Source organism: Rattus norvegicus, chromosome 1, assembly GCF_036323735.1.
Source record: "Rattus norvegicus strain BN/NHsdMcwi chromosome 1, GRCr8, whole genome shotgun sequence".
NCBI classification, from domain to species: Eukaryota; Metazoa; Chordata; class Mammalia; order Rodentia; family Muridae; genus Rattus; species Rattus norvegicus.
This window is the reverse complement of record NC_086019.1, coordinates 18558980-18571482: the sequence shown is the minus strand read 5'-3', so window position 1 is coordinate 18571482 and position 12503 is coordinate 18558980. Positions and strand designations below refer to the sequence as shown.

At 42.6% G+C, this 12503-nt stretch overlaps 1 protein-coding gene across 20 annotated transcripts in view; it reads left to right on the top strand.

Moving 5' to 3' along the window:
• Ptprk (protein tyrosine phosphatase, receptor type, K) overlaps positions 1–12503 on the top strand; it is a 499207-nt gene that overhangs the window by 484815 nt on the left and 1889 nt on the right. For all 20 annotated transcript variants that reach the window (XM_063265927.1, XM_063265913.1, XM_063265905.1 and 17 more), the window contains 8 exons: positions 16–170; positions 2446–2581; positions 2805–2954; positions 3804–3977; positions 5818–5949; positions 6071–6196; positions 8662–8825; positions 9610–9745. In XM_063265927.1, the coding sequence (XP_063121997.1) occupies positions 16–170; positions 2446–2581; positions 2805–2954; positions 3804–3977; positions 5818–5949; positions 6071–6196; positions 8662–8825; positions 9610–9745 (1173 nt within the window). The remainder of the gene's footprint in view (positions 1–15; positions 171–2445; positions 2582–2804; positions 2955–3803; positions 3978–5817; positions 5950–6070; positions 6197–8661; positions 8826–9609; positions 9746–12503) is intronic.

Sequence of the window (12503 nt, the reverse complement as noted above, 5' to 3'; positions counted from 1 at the left end):
TCTGTCTTTGTGTAGAGGGGCTATAACGAAATCCGTGAAGTCAAACAGTTCCACTTCACTGGCTGGCCCGACCACGGTGTCCCCTACCACGCCACAGGGCTGCTGTCCTTTATCCGAAGAGTCAAGCTGTCTAACCCTCCCAGCGCTGGGCCCATTGTCGTACACTGCAGGTGAGCCGAGCTCCCAGCTTCAAGTGAGCATCCAAACAGGACTTCAAAGTGCAAAGGCTAATGTCGCTGGCTCGCTCACGAGGTGGGGCTTACCCGTACTACAGATAGTGTGGAATTAACAGGTAAAAGTTGGCTGTGTGTGGCATATAAGCTAAGAACTCACAGATTCCACATGCTCACCCTAGTGTCGTGTTACCTGCGAGTATAAGCACTTAGTGCCTCTCAGTGGCAACATGCATCGGGAGGTTTTATCAGATTTGAAAATCCCACACTGCTGCATAGAATGGTTAAAATAAAGGTTTGTTTGTTTGTTTGTTTGTTTTACCTTTTTTTTTCCACTCCACTGGAATCCCAGCCTGTAGAGCCAAATGCCATTACTAAATGGCTTAAATTGCAAGAATCGGGGCTCTAAAACAGGTGCATAACTTTTTCTTTTTCAAAACATTATCCTTAAAAACCACACTGGTATGAACCTGCAAATATATTTTTAAATCCAGATTTCTTCTGATTCAAAATTTATGTAGGAAAACAAAAGCACTCTGAGACCCTAAAAGTGAACGGCAAGGCTCGTTTTGAATTAGGGCCAGAAAAACAAGTACCGCTTCTAAAAAGCTGTCCTGAAGGACGCATACCAGTCTCAGAGAGCTCGCCCTTCTGAGAGCACCCCCTTCTGAGAGCACCCCCTTCTGAGAGCTCGCCCTTCAAGCTGCTTCATGCCCAGAACTTCAGCATCTTCCTTTCTTTTTGCAAAATCCAACCCATTCAGAACTTCAAGGACCTTTGATAATAAAAGTAAAAGATAATGAAACAAAGGTAAGAGAGGCATCCCATAATGATCAGACATTGGACACATCTTAAAGGGAAAAAAAACAAAACGTCACTTCAGTCCCCCAGAGATCTGATATACTCTCCTCAATTACTTACCTGTCACAAACACTGGGAACGGTGATTGAGAAGAAGGTATAAGGGAAAGAATTAGCGATACCAAGACAGATCTTTGGCCAACACTCTAAGAGAACAGCAAGTGTAAGACAGGCGACTGCACTGGCATAGCAAGGAAATAATGCCGTTAGCGCAAGTCACCCTTAGATAGTGAGGTAAGTACGTTTTAATGCAGACTTCTTGACTCATCCGGGGTTTGTGAATTGCTTGCTTCATGGATGCCCTAGAATTCTCCTATCCCCAGAAACAGAAGTGCCCTTTTCCTACCCATGGTCATCTCTGCATGAATGGGGGAAAAAAAGGAAACTGAACAGTGAATCCCTTCCCTCTCTCCCCTGCCTGTCACCACCCCACAATTGATGGTGTCTGTCTTATTGGTGTGACAATGTAGGGATTTTCCAAAGGCTAAAATAACCAAAGCATGTAACGATTCTGCTTTGTAAATGAAACGAAAGGGTGGCTATCAGGCTAAAGAGCCGGCTCGGTAGTTAAGAGCACCGGCTGCTCTTGCAGAAGATTCTAGTTCAGTGCTCAGAACCCACATGGGAGCTCACGACTGCCTGCGACTCCAGTCTCAGGAGCCCAGTGCCCTCTTCTGTCGTCCTAGGGCACCAGGCACACACATGGTAAACATGTATACACATACAGTCAAAACAGCCATTCGGGTGAAAATCCCAAAGTGTGTAGAATACAATTTTTAAAGGCACAGCTGTCACGGTGACGTGAGCAGTCATACGTACTCTGTGCCTTACAGTGCACTCTGCGTCCCCTTCATAGAGGGAGCAGAGAGTCCTTCTCTTTTGAGAAGAGCAGAGGGGGCGCTCATCTTTCCTGGTAGTATAATTCTCGTATCCAACCATCTCCTTTGGCGTTTCCTGTGAACTATGGCTACCCGGATGTTCCATCTAAAGACTTTGGGATCAATGGCCTGGGTGTTTACATGAGCCTTGCTGGGCTGGCGAGGCTCCTTCCTACTGTTGGACAGCTGAAGACAGCGTGTGAAGGAAATTCAATTTGCAGTTAGATTTCGTAGCTTGATTCCACCACCGTTTGAATCCCATGAGTATGAAATTATAAAATATTATAAAACTAGAACATTTAAATTCACACGGAGCAAAGTACATGTGCAGAATTTGAACAATATGTATGTAGACCTTATGTTCAAGGTGGAAATAATTTGCAACCCTTGTTCCCACCTAAGTACATGCGAAACCAGACACTACATATGAAGTTATTTGTGCCTTAGGATGTTTTCCTTCCTGTAGCTCAAAATGCAATAGAGCCTCCAGCTTACAAAGACAAACGTGCTCTCATGCTTCTTTCAATTTCTCAGTGCGGGTGCTGGGCGCACAGGCTGTTACATTGTTATTGACATCATGCTGGACATGGCTGAAAGAGAGGGTGTGGTCGACATCTACAACTGTGTGAAAGCCTTACGATCTCGCCGCATCAATATGGTCCAGACAGAGGTACACTGACTTGCCCTTAGTCAAGTTTTTCTTGTTTTGTTTTTAACTTTTGTTTCTGCCGTATACCAAATGAGACGTATTTTTATATATAATCAAACTTGACTCATTAAATCTTATAGGGAAACTTGGACATCTTAAGTTAATAGTTCCGTTTCAGTACATTCTCTATGTCCTCTAAACTATACTAAACTAATATGAAATTGTCTCTCTTTCCTTGTGATAGGAGCAGTACATTTTTATTCATGATGCCATTTTAGAAGCCTGCTTATGTGGAGAAACTGCCATCCCTGTGTGCGAATTTAAAGCTGCATATTTTGATATGATTCGAATAGACTCTCAGACTAACTCCTCTCATCTCAAAGACGAATTTCAGGTGCTGACTGTTTCTAAGGTTTCTATGAAAGCCTTTCCAATTTGTTCTGGGTACTAATAACTCCTAGAAAAGGTCTTTTAAGTCAAATGTGTAACCTTTGACCCTTCTGCAACTATAATATAGCTTTTATGTCTTTTGTTATGTACATTACGGAATCATTTTTTATTAATGTGCTGATATCTGCTATATCTTGAAGGGCAAAATGAGTTCATATTCTGAAAAGAGTATGAGAAAAAGGTATTATAGCAGTCAAATCTGGTTATGATTGGTGTGTTTATAACTTCTTTTTTCCCCAAATAGAGCCTCACTATTTTGACCTTCATTGACATGTTCAATGTATAATCAGCATCATAATAATAATTCCTGGGACTTGTCCTAAACATTGTGTTAGCGCCAATGAGCTCACTACCTTTACACATCCCTCAGTGTGGAAGAAAAAGAGTTCACACCGAGCTCCAGGAAACTGCTATTTAGATTCTTGGCGTAGTGTTCTAACATGACAAAATGTAATTGCAAATGGCGGCTTCCCCTTTGAAGGTCATCATTCCAGTCATGAATCACCATGCATTTTCTTTGACTAGGCAATGCATTTTACGGGTAGCTGTGTTGTTTTGCTATCCCTTCCCTTTGAGGAGAGACATGTGAATAAAATGTGTCTGCTGACTGTCTCACTTCCCAAGCTTCATTAGCTTAACTAAAGAGGCTATCAGCCTGTCACAGAGGCAACCGCCATTGCCTTCAATCACCAAATCCTTCACCTTCCACCTGGCTTCCCAAACACTTGATGGATTTGTGTTATGCGATTAAATGGGTCACTGTCTTCTAACCCAAGTTCCCTTCTCTCTTTAGACTCTGAATTCGGTCACCCCTCGACTACAAGCTGAAGACTGCAGCATAGCATGCCTGCCAAGGAACCACGACAAGAACCGTTTCATGGACATGCTCCCACCTGACAGATGTCTGCCTTTCTTAATTACAATTGATGGGGAGAGCAGTAACTACATCAATGCTGCTCTTATGGATGTAAGAGACTGACTCATTGTCAGCATAAAAATGCCCTTAAAATCTACAGAACGCAACTGAAAGCTGGCTACTTCCTTTGTATTTGGAACGATGGAATGGACTAGAATAGAGAATTAAAAACTGTCAGTGAAATACAAATTGTTTGGAAAAGGATTTTAGGCTGCACCTCCAGAGATTCTTAGCAACTATACCATGTATAGTTTATTGTAGATATGACGTTTGATAATTACAGCATCCATATAGAAAAATCACAAGTTATATACTTCATCTTAATTATTATAAGATTTAATTATATTTTATCTTACCTGATTTAAGAGCAATTGACACCTGATTATTTTTTTAACAGTAGGAATACATTTTAAAATCACAGAATGCCACATCCTACCCCAATTGTGGATTTTTTTTATCTGGGATGCTCACAGTTCCAGTAATTTGAAGGTAGCTCGTTTTGTTTAGTTTTAACCGAGTCTATTTAGAAATAACTAGGGAAGACATGAGCAATGTAAGATTAAAAACCTGCCATCAAGAAAGAATTATTTTGACCTGCCCCATTGCTCATACCTGCAGGTTCTCCCACATGCATCCCGTGTGGCAGTCGCCCATAAACAGAACAGGGAAGGGTTAAAGTTTTCTCATCAGTCATCTTGCTTTGGCTATCTCTGGGAGAAGCTAGAAAGCTATCAGGATTCGGAATCCTTTAAGGCAGTTTATTGCTTTCATCCCTTTTTCGTCTTCATCTGTGAAACGCTAGCAAGGAAAATATAGGAGTCCTTTTCCTAAGTTGTTACCCCTATTGTTTTTAAAGACAGGGTCTCGTGTAGCCCATGAGACTTATATTGTGCAATGGATGATGGACCTGGACTCGAACTCCTGATCTTCCAGCCTTCACGTCTCCAGTGATTAGGATACTAGGCAGGTGCCACCATACCCAAGTACTTGTTGGGTTTTCTAAAATTAATGTCAGTAAATGTGTACCCTGATACACATGTGGGACATCCTACGATCTCCTGCAAAGACTACTCTTATACGTTTTTCTTTCTTTTGTGCTACAGAGCCTAATAACCTGAGAGCAGGCTCTTACTGGAACTAACTCCATCCCTGAATTGCCAGTATAGCTTCAATTCATCATAAATATATAATATAAATATTTTAGTATAGCGCATGACTCTGACAGATTGCCCAGGCCAGATAAACATTGCTTTAATAACCACAGAGAGTTGATTACCTGAGAAAGAACATGTTGATGATACCTGCCCAACACAATAACTGTACGATTTTGAGGTACCTGTGATTTTTTTTTTTATTGGAGAAGAGATGAATCTTATAACTTTATTTACACACTTGTGGAAATTAAATACATAGGGACAGAGCAAGGATGTTTTGCTTATTTTTCTTGCAGCCTTTTAGAGACTCATTACCTTTGGGAAATTGAAACCATCCAACAGGTACCTCATGGAGGGTCTTCACCTCAGGATGTTCATCCATCTCTTCCTCTCTGTTTGTCCTATATTAACCTTTGTCAGTGAAATAAAAGTGGGAGGGGCCAAAATGCTTTAGTGACATCAAACTCTATGTCATTTACTGATTCTGTTATATCCTGGGACCAGTATGTCCTGTGGCTTAGGCAATACTCTGGTTCTGTACCCATGCAATGTTGCTACCACTATTTGGTCCTACAGTGGAGTACACTGAATCTGTGTATACAACTGTGCATTGTTTTCATTCCTCTAGACTTCTACAAGTGATCACAGTGAAAATATGATCGTGCCTACCTCCCTTCCCACTTCTTGACTGTACATTTCGTGTCCTTGAATGTCTCAAGTATCCTATTTTTCCACAGAGCTATAGGCAACCGGCAGCTTTCATCGTCACACAATACCCGCTGCCGAACACTGTGAAAGACTTCTGGAGATTAGTATACGATTACGGCTGTACCTCCATTGTGATGTTAAATGAAGTGGACTTGTCCCAGGTTGGTGGCCATTGACTGATTTCGTGCTTTCGGATACATCCTCGCAGAATAGTAATAAAATATCATGTTCTACTTTATAAGGACTCTAACCCCCTTATCTTTCCTTCTCAACCTCATCTAGGGCTGTCCACAGTACTGGCCAGAGGAAGGGATGCTGCGATATGGCCCTATCCAAGTGGAATGCATGTCTTGTTCAATGGACTGTGACGTGATCAATCGGATTTTTAGGATATGCAACCTAACTAGAGTAAGTCGTCGTTGGGGTCATTTGAACTAAACTGATGCATAGTGAGTAGGCACGTAATTATATCCAAATAACAGGGAAAGAAGAATCAATAAGCACCACACAAACCATACCAGAGCCACTGATCATCTTATGCCTTAGTTCTAGGACAGAATGCCTCCCAGACACGGGAAATTTGAAATGCCGAAAGCTAGGTTTTCCTGTCGATGACCGTAGTCACATGTCCCATTTGGAAATCTAGACTCACGCACCCTTTCAGGCATCCCTGATAGTCTAGGCCTGTCCCCACAGCACCTGTGGACTTAGGACAAGGATGAAGGCACACCTTGTTAATATTGATATCCAGTCCAGAAGAAAACATAGCAATGAAAAGTAAGAGTAATCATGATGACAACAGAGGGGGACAGGATACACCATGCCAGCGTCAAAGGAGACTTCCTTGTCACTGTGTCAGGGTCTGTGTGCAATGGGAAACCGGAGCCTGAGGGAGAAGCCAGCCACAACCATTGTTGAGTCTCTCCCACTCCCAACCCCCATCTATGTTTTCTGACTTCCACCTCACTAAACACTGCAGCATCTGGCTCTGCCCAGCTCTGAGGGAGGAATTGGTGTTGCTAAGGTTTGCTTTTTGCCAGCAGCTGAGTGGCAATTGTGTCCCACAGGAGTTTTTTTTTTCTTTTCCTGACAAGTCAAGTGCTTCCTACAATATAATCTCTGAAAGTCTTTTCTTAAAAAAAAAAAAAAAAAACCAAATGACAAAAAATAATCTACTAAAACCATTTAGCTTATGTAACCAGATAGTAAGCAGAACTAGAAGAAAATGGTAACCTTCTTGAAACAGCGCTTTGAAAAGAGGCAATTGCCTTGTTTTTAAAGACATCAGTCCTCTTTATACCTGTGATGTTAAGTATGTGGTCAGAGCTATCCTGTTTCTTATATCAAAAGGACTATCTGTATATCTTGTTAATTAAGAACAGGATAAACTCATAACCAATTCCATCTTTCATTTTAGTGGGGGGAAAAAAAGAATTAATTCAGTCATAATATTTAGGCGTATCTTACACTGTAATTTAAATGGAACCGCGTTATGTTTGCACATCCATTCTTACATAGTTTTAGTGATATTTTAACTAAGCAACTGTAGCTGTTCAACTACAGAAGCAAAGCTCATCTGTGAGTTGAACTCTTTCTATGGAATGTATTCAGATTTGAAATCTTCATTGCTTCATCTTTTTCTAGAATATTACATTGTTTTGATTATGTCCCTGCATATATTATGTTCTGGCGCTTATTAATCCACGATGTTTTCATTCTTTATCTCATTATTTAGTATCATTCACTGCATTCTGAGTTTAGTATACAAGTGCAGTATTAGAGGAGATGGGATCTGTGTCCTAACAAGAGGTTCATAGACTTTCCATGGGAGACTTAAGAGCCAGTACCTTGTGACCACTCACTCGATGTACTGCATGGTCGTCTCTGTATGTTCTCTTCAGGGTCCTAGGTTTCTGTGTCTTCCAGCAGCAGTGCTATTTTGAAAGTATCATGCAGAGTTCTTGCAACACACAGTTTAAGGTGAAAGGAGGAGGTTTCTTATCTCTAGGGAATGTATACCTTACCAGAAAAGCCTAGCATCACACAAGAAACTTTACAAGTATCTATTTACTGGCATGGTGCACAAGTGTCAGCGGAGAAGCACAGAATAGAAGTTGTTTAAGTGGATGATCAGACATAAGTGACAAGAAAATACTTCTGTAAAATAAGGACACTTAAGCAAAAATTTTGAGGAATTATTAGGTGTTATTTGAGCATGAGATAGCCAGAGATGGAGAGCTTTCAAGAACACTGAGGTTATGGGACATCACGGGAGAGTCTGCAGGCAGACTGGGGTCAAACTGGCTATTCTACTTGATAGTAAAAAGGACGCTATAGTAAGAAGTTCTCCAAACAAACGGGAAATGCTCCTCTTCAAAGTTTCCAAGGCAAGAAGAAAAGAGGTACATAAGCTAAAGGGAGACCAGCATCTCTGACCTCAATGGTGTGTTAGAGGGAGAAGAGGTGTGGTGATAGAAACGAACCAGATCATGAAAGGGGTTTTAGGTCATGGTAGACTAAGACATTAAGAAAGAGTGACAAGATCACTTTTGAACTTCAGCAAAGTCATGGTGCCTGCAGTAAGAATAGATGGAAGGGAGGGTGGACCAACCTACTTCACAAGCATGCCCAGATATTTGTCTCCAAGGTGATTTTAGAGCCTATCAAGTTAACCATGAATATAAGCCATCTCAGGCAGATAAAAAGGGCAAGTTGTAGGTTCTTCTCTCATACCTCGGAATATTTCTGAAAAGGCCCCTGAATTACTAGACGTGGTCCAGTATAAATTCCCTTTGTATTATGAAAGATGCATGTCTTTTACCGTGTATTAAAGGTTCATCCTGATATCCATAAAATGCTGGTTTTCCCTACAGCCACAAGAAGGCTATCTGATGGTACAGCAGTTCCAGTACCTAGGCTGGGCTTCTCATCGAGAAGTGCCTGGCTCCAAACGCTCGTTTTTGAAACTGATACTGCAGGTGGAAAAATGGCAGGAAGAATGTGAAGAAGGAGAAGGCCGGACGATCATCCACTGCTTGTGAGTAGGGCAGGGCAGGGCAGGGCAGGGCAGGGCAGGGCAGGGCAGGGCAGGGCAGGGCAGGGCAGGGCAGGGCAGCTTGGCCTTACCATGCAAGGAGCCTCAGAACTCATTCCCTGGCTAGGCTTTGCTTTGTGTATATCTAGATGATGCTCCTCACATCCTGACACACAGACCTACCACAGATCTTATTTCAAAATAGAACTCTAGTCTCCTGAATGAATACTTTACTAATTTTAGTTTTTTGTTTTCTGTTAAACATGATATACTTAGAAGAGATGGCCCAGCAGTTAAGAGCACTGGCTACTTTTCTAGAGGATCTGGGTTTGACACCCAGGACCCAACTGATGGTTCACAACCCTCCCTGACTCTAATTCCAGGAGACCTGGTGCTCTCATCTGACCTCCATGGGCAGTGCACACATTGGGTACACAGACAACATGCAGGCAAAACGCCCTCACAATAAAATATAAAATAAAAGGGAGTCAGTTGTTTTATGCTTTAACTCTTTCAAGCACCTCTCTGGACAACTTCTGTTTTATGTAAGTGGTTAGGATCTCAACATCTCTACACTGCAACAGATTATGCCTGTCACATAATCCTGCTCATAAGCTCCTGAGCTAGCTTTATCCTCTAGTTTCTTCCTCTCTGCCCTTCACACACGAATGGAAGGGAGGATTCAGAGAATTGGGAGAAATTTTAAAGCTAGGTTTTCCTTCCCAAGAGAACGTAATGGTGTGGTGTGCGGTTCTCCCAGCGGTGCTAAGCATCTCTTTGCTTTCAGGAATGGCGGTGGGCGCAGTGGCATGTTCTGTGCAATAGGCATTGTCGTGGAGATGGTGAAGCGGCAAAATGTGGTGGATGTTTTCCATGCAGTAAAGACCCTGAGGAACAGCAAGCCAAACATGGTGGAAGCTCCGGTAAGCCGCAGAGTCCTGGGAAGGTCTCAGTGACTACTGAGTCATGTACCCGCTTACCGCGTGGGCTTCACATAGATCAAGGAAATCAGTCAGATGCTCGAATGAATCCTGCTGGGACTTCGTGACTTATAGGTAGGGAGCGTAGCAAGGCTGCCTCTGCCCATAGAAATGCATTCCTTATCACACGATCCGCTGCGTGAAGAAAATGCTCTCATTTAATTTGAGAGACGCTTAGGGCTGTGATTTGTGCTGTGGCGAACTTTCGTAAATAGTTCTAGGAAAATAAATCTCAGTAAAGCGTAGCTTCTCTTTTGCTTGTTTGAAGCATACTGAGTTAGCTCGCAGAGTATGCTCCTAGGTCACCTCAGAATCTTAGACACCTAGTTTCCGTTGATTCATTTACTTTGTCTTACCTGACTTATTTTGGTGCACGTATACGCGCGTGAGTGTTGCTAGGTTAGGAACCCAGGGCCTCGCGCATGCTAGGCGAGGCATCCCACCTCTGACCTGTATGCAGGGACCTGACACCCAGTGTTTTTGAAAGAGCAACTGAAGTTTATTGCGGCCATTATTTATAACCCTTCTCCATCAAATCCGAATGTAAATCGTCAGTCTGCCCTGGCTATCAGTTTTCAGCTCTTATCAACCTTACAGTACCACGCATGCACACACTGGGACAGTGAGCTCTCCTAAGCTCACAAAGCCTGGAGCGTAGGGACCGACGGGGGTAGGTGAGCAAGGCTCCATTCTGGATGGAGCTGCTCATCAAGTAAGAAAGACAGTTCGTGGGGCTGGGGATTTAGCTCAGTGGTAGAGCGCTTACCTAGGAAGCGCAAGGCCCTGGGTTCGGTCCCCAGCTCCGAAAAAAAGAACCAAAAAAAAAAAAAAAAAAAAAAAGAAAGACAGTTCGTGCCTCTGTAACATGCCTTACTTGGGGGTCGCACGTAGTCACAAAGAGATGGGGGGGGGGGGGGGGGCAGCTGCAGCGCTCGTAGGAAACAAAGGGAGAAAAGCCAGAGCGTGTCACTATCAAGGTTGCTTGCCCCACTTTAATCAGGATGATCAGAGAGAGAGAGAGAGAGAGAGAGAGAGAGAGAGAGAGAGAGAGAGAGAGAGAGAGAGAGAGAGAGAACGAGCGCATTCAGCAAGCTCTCGGTGCGCTTTCACCACTTCCTGCTTGGGGTTGTTCACACAGGAAGTGCATTGTTTCCTGAGACAAACATCTAAAGACTTCGGTTTCTGCTGTTTCACCCTGGCAAGCAGCAGCGAACTTCTCCCTTTCTCAAGTGCTCATAGGGGACTCCAGCTGGCACCAGATAATGTCACCCTCTCCGGGCTGCTGGCAGTTGAGGGGGACAAAGAGATTTGAGAAATTTTTACATACAGAATGGACAGGAGGTAGTTATGACTCTAGTTTCAAGATGTATAACCTGTGAAATATACTCTGCCTGAAACATTTCAAATCACGTGGAACTTACTCTTTCCTTCAGAAGTAGCATCTATCTGCAGATTTGTCTTTGATACACCACCTTTTCTTTGACTTCTAAGTCTATAGTTGCATATCTGTTCTAGAACCTTCCAGTGAGCTACTGCTTTCCTTTTTATTCATGTCCCACAAATCTTGACAGCATTGACAAAATGCACTGCTTAATCAACATCAATGATTAATAAAGTTTACTAAGGTTTGGACTGAGTTTGGTAGGTAAACGTAGACTTAAGCAAAATTAAGCGGCACTGGCTGGATGCAAGCATTTTCTGGTTCTTTGTGTGCGCTTCCCCCAGGGAGATCATGTACAGCACATTTACTTTGGTTCACTTTGGTTGTCAGGGTGAAAAGCAGCACCCACCTCTTAGAAACTCATGTTGCCTGTGGTTTTTGTCAGAGACCCTGGATATTTCAGTATCCGTTTTAAGTTCAGCTCTAGTTCAGTCTGCGTGGATTTTACCTACGTGGACTACATTGGGAACTTTCCAATGAGTTACATAATATAAGTCACCATTTATAGCAGGCTCTGGACTTTTTAAACTTCTCGATGGTGGATTAAGTGACCAGACTCAAAAGAAGCATAATTTTAATTCAAATGTTGCCATATCAAACAAGTTGTCTTAATTCAGAAGAGGTGTCAGAAATCAATTTAGGCGTAAATAAACCTGAAAGATTTTTTTTCTTATTCTTTTTTGAGTTGGTCGAAATGGTACTCTGATGGGATACACACTCTGGAAAAAGGAAAAACATGAAATTGCAAAAGGTGGAGATTCTTCTCTGTCTCTGTCTCTCTGCCTCTCTCTCCTTCCCTCCCTCCCTCCCTCCCTCCCTCTTTTATCTGAAGAGGTCATTTTGAATGTGGAGAAAAGCACAGTTACACCCCAGCAGCAGCACAAAACAGGAAGATATCGAAATAATCAAACAAATAATCCATGTGGTAGATTTTCATATAATATAAAAGAACTCGGGGTTGGGGATTTAGCTCAGTGCTTGCGTAGGAAGCGCAAGGCCCTGGGTTCGGTCCCCAGCTCCGGAAAAAAAAAAAAGAACTCAGAATGTGTCACAAACAAAATGTAAACTAGACAATCATCCTTAGAACTCAGGTTTTACTTTTTTGGAGATGATTGCTATTTCAATCATGTACTAAAAGTGACAGAAGTTAACAAAGGGTGATCTTTAATAATTGCTTCTAATGACTGCTTTTTTTTCTGGCTCTTTGCCTCTCCCTCCCCCACTCCAAGATAGGGTTTCTCTGTGTGGCTCTGGCTACTC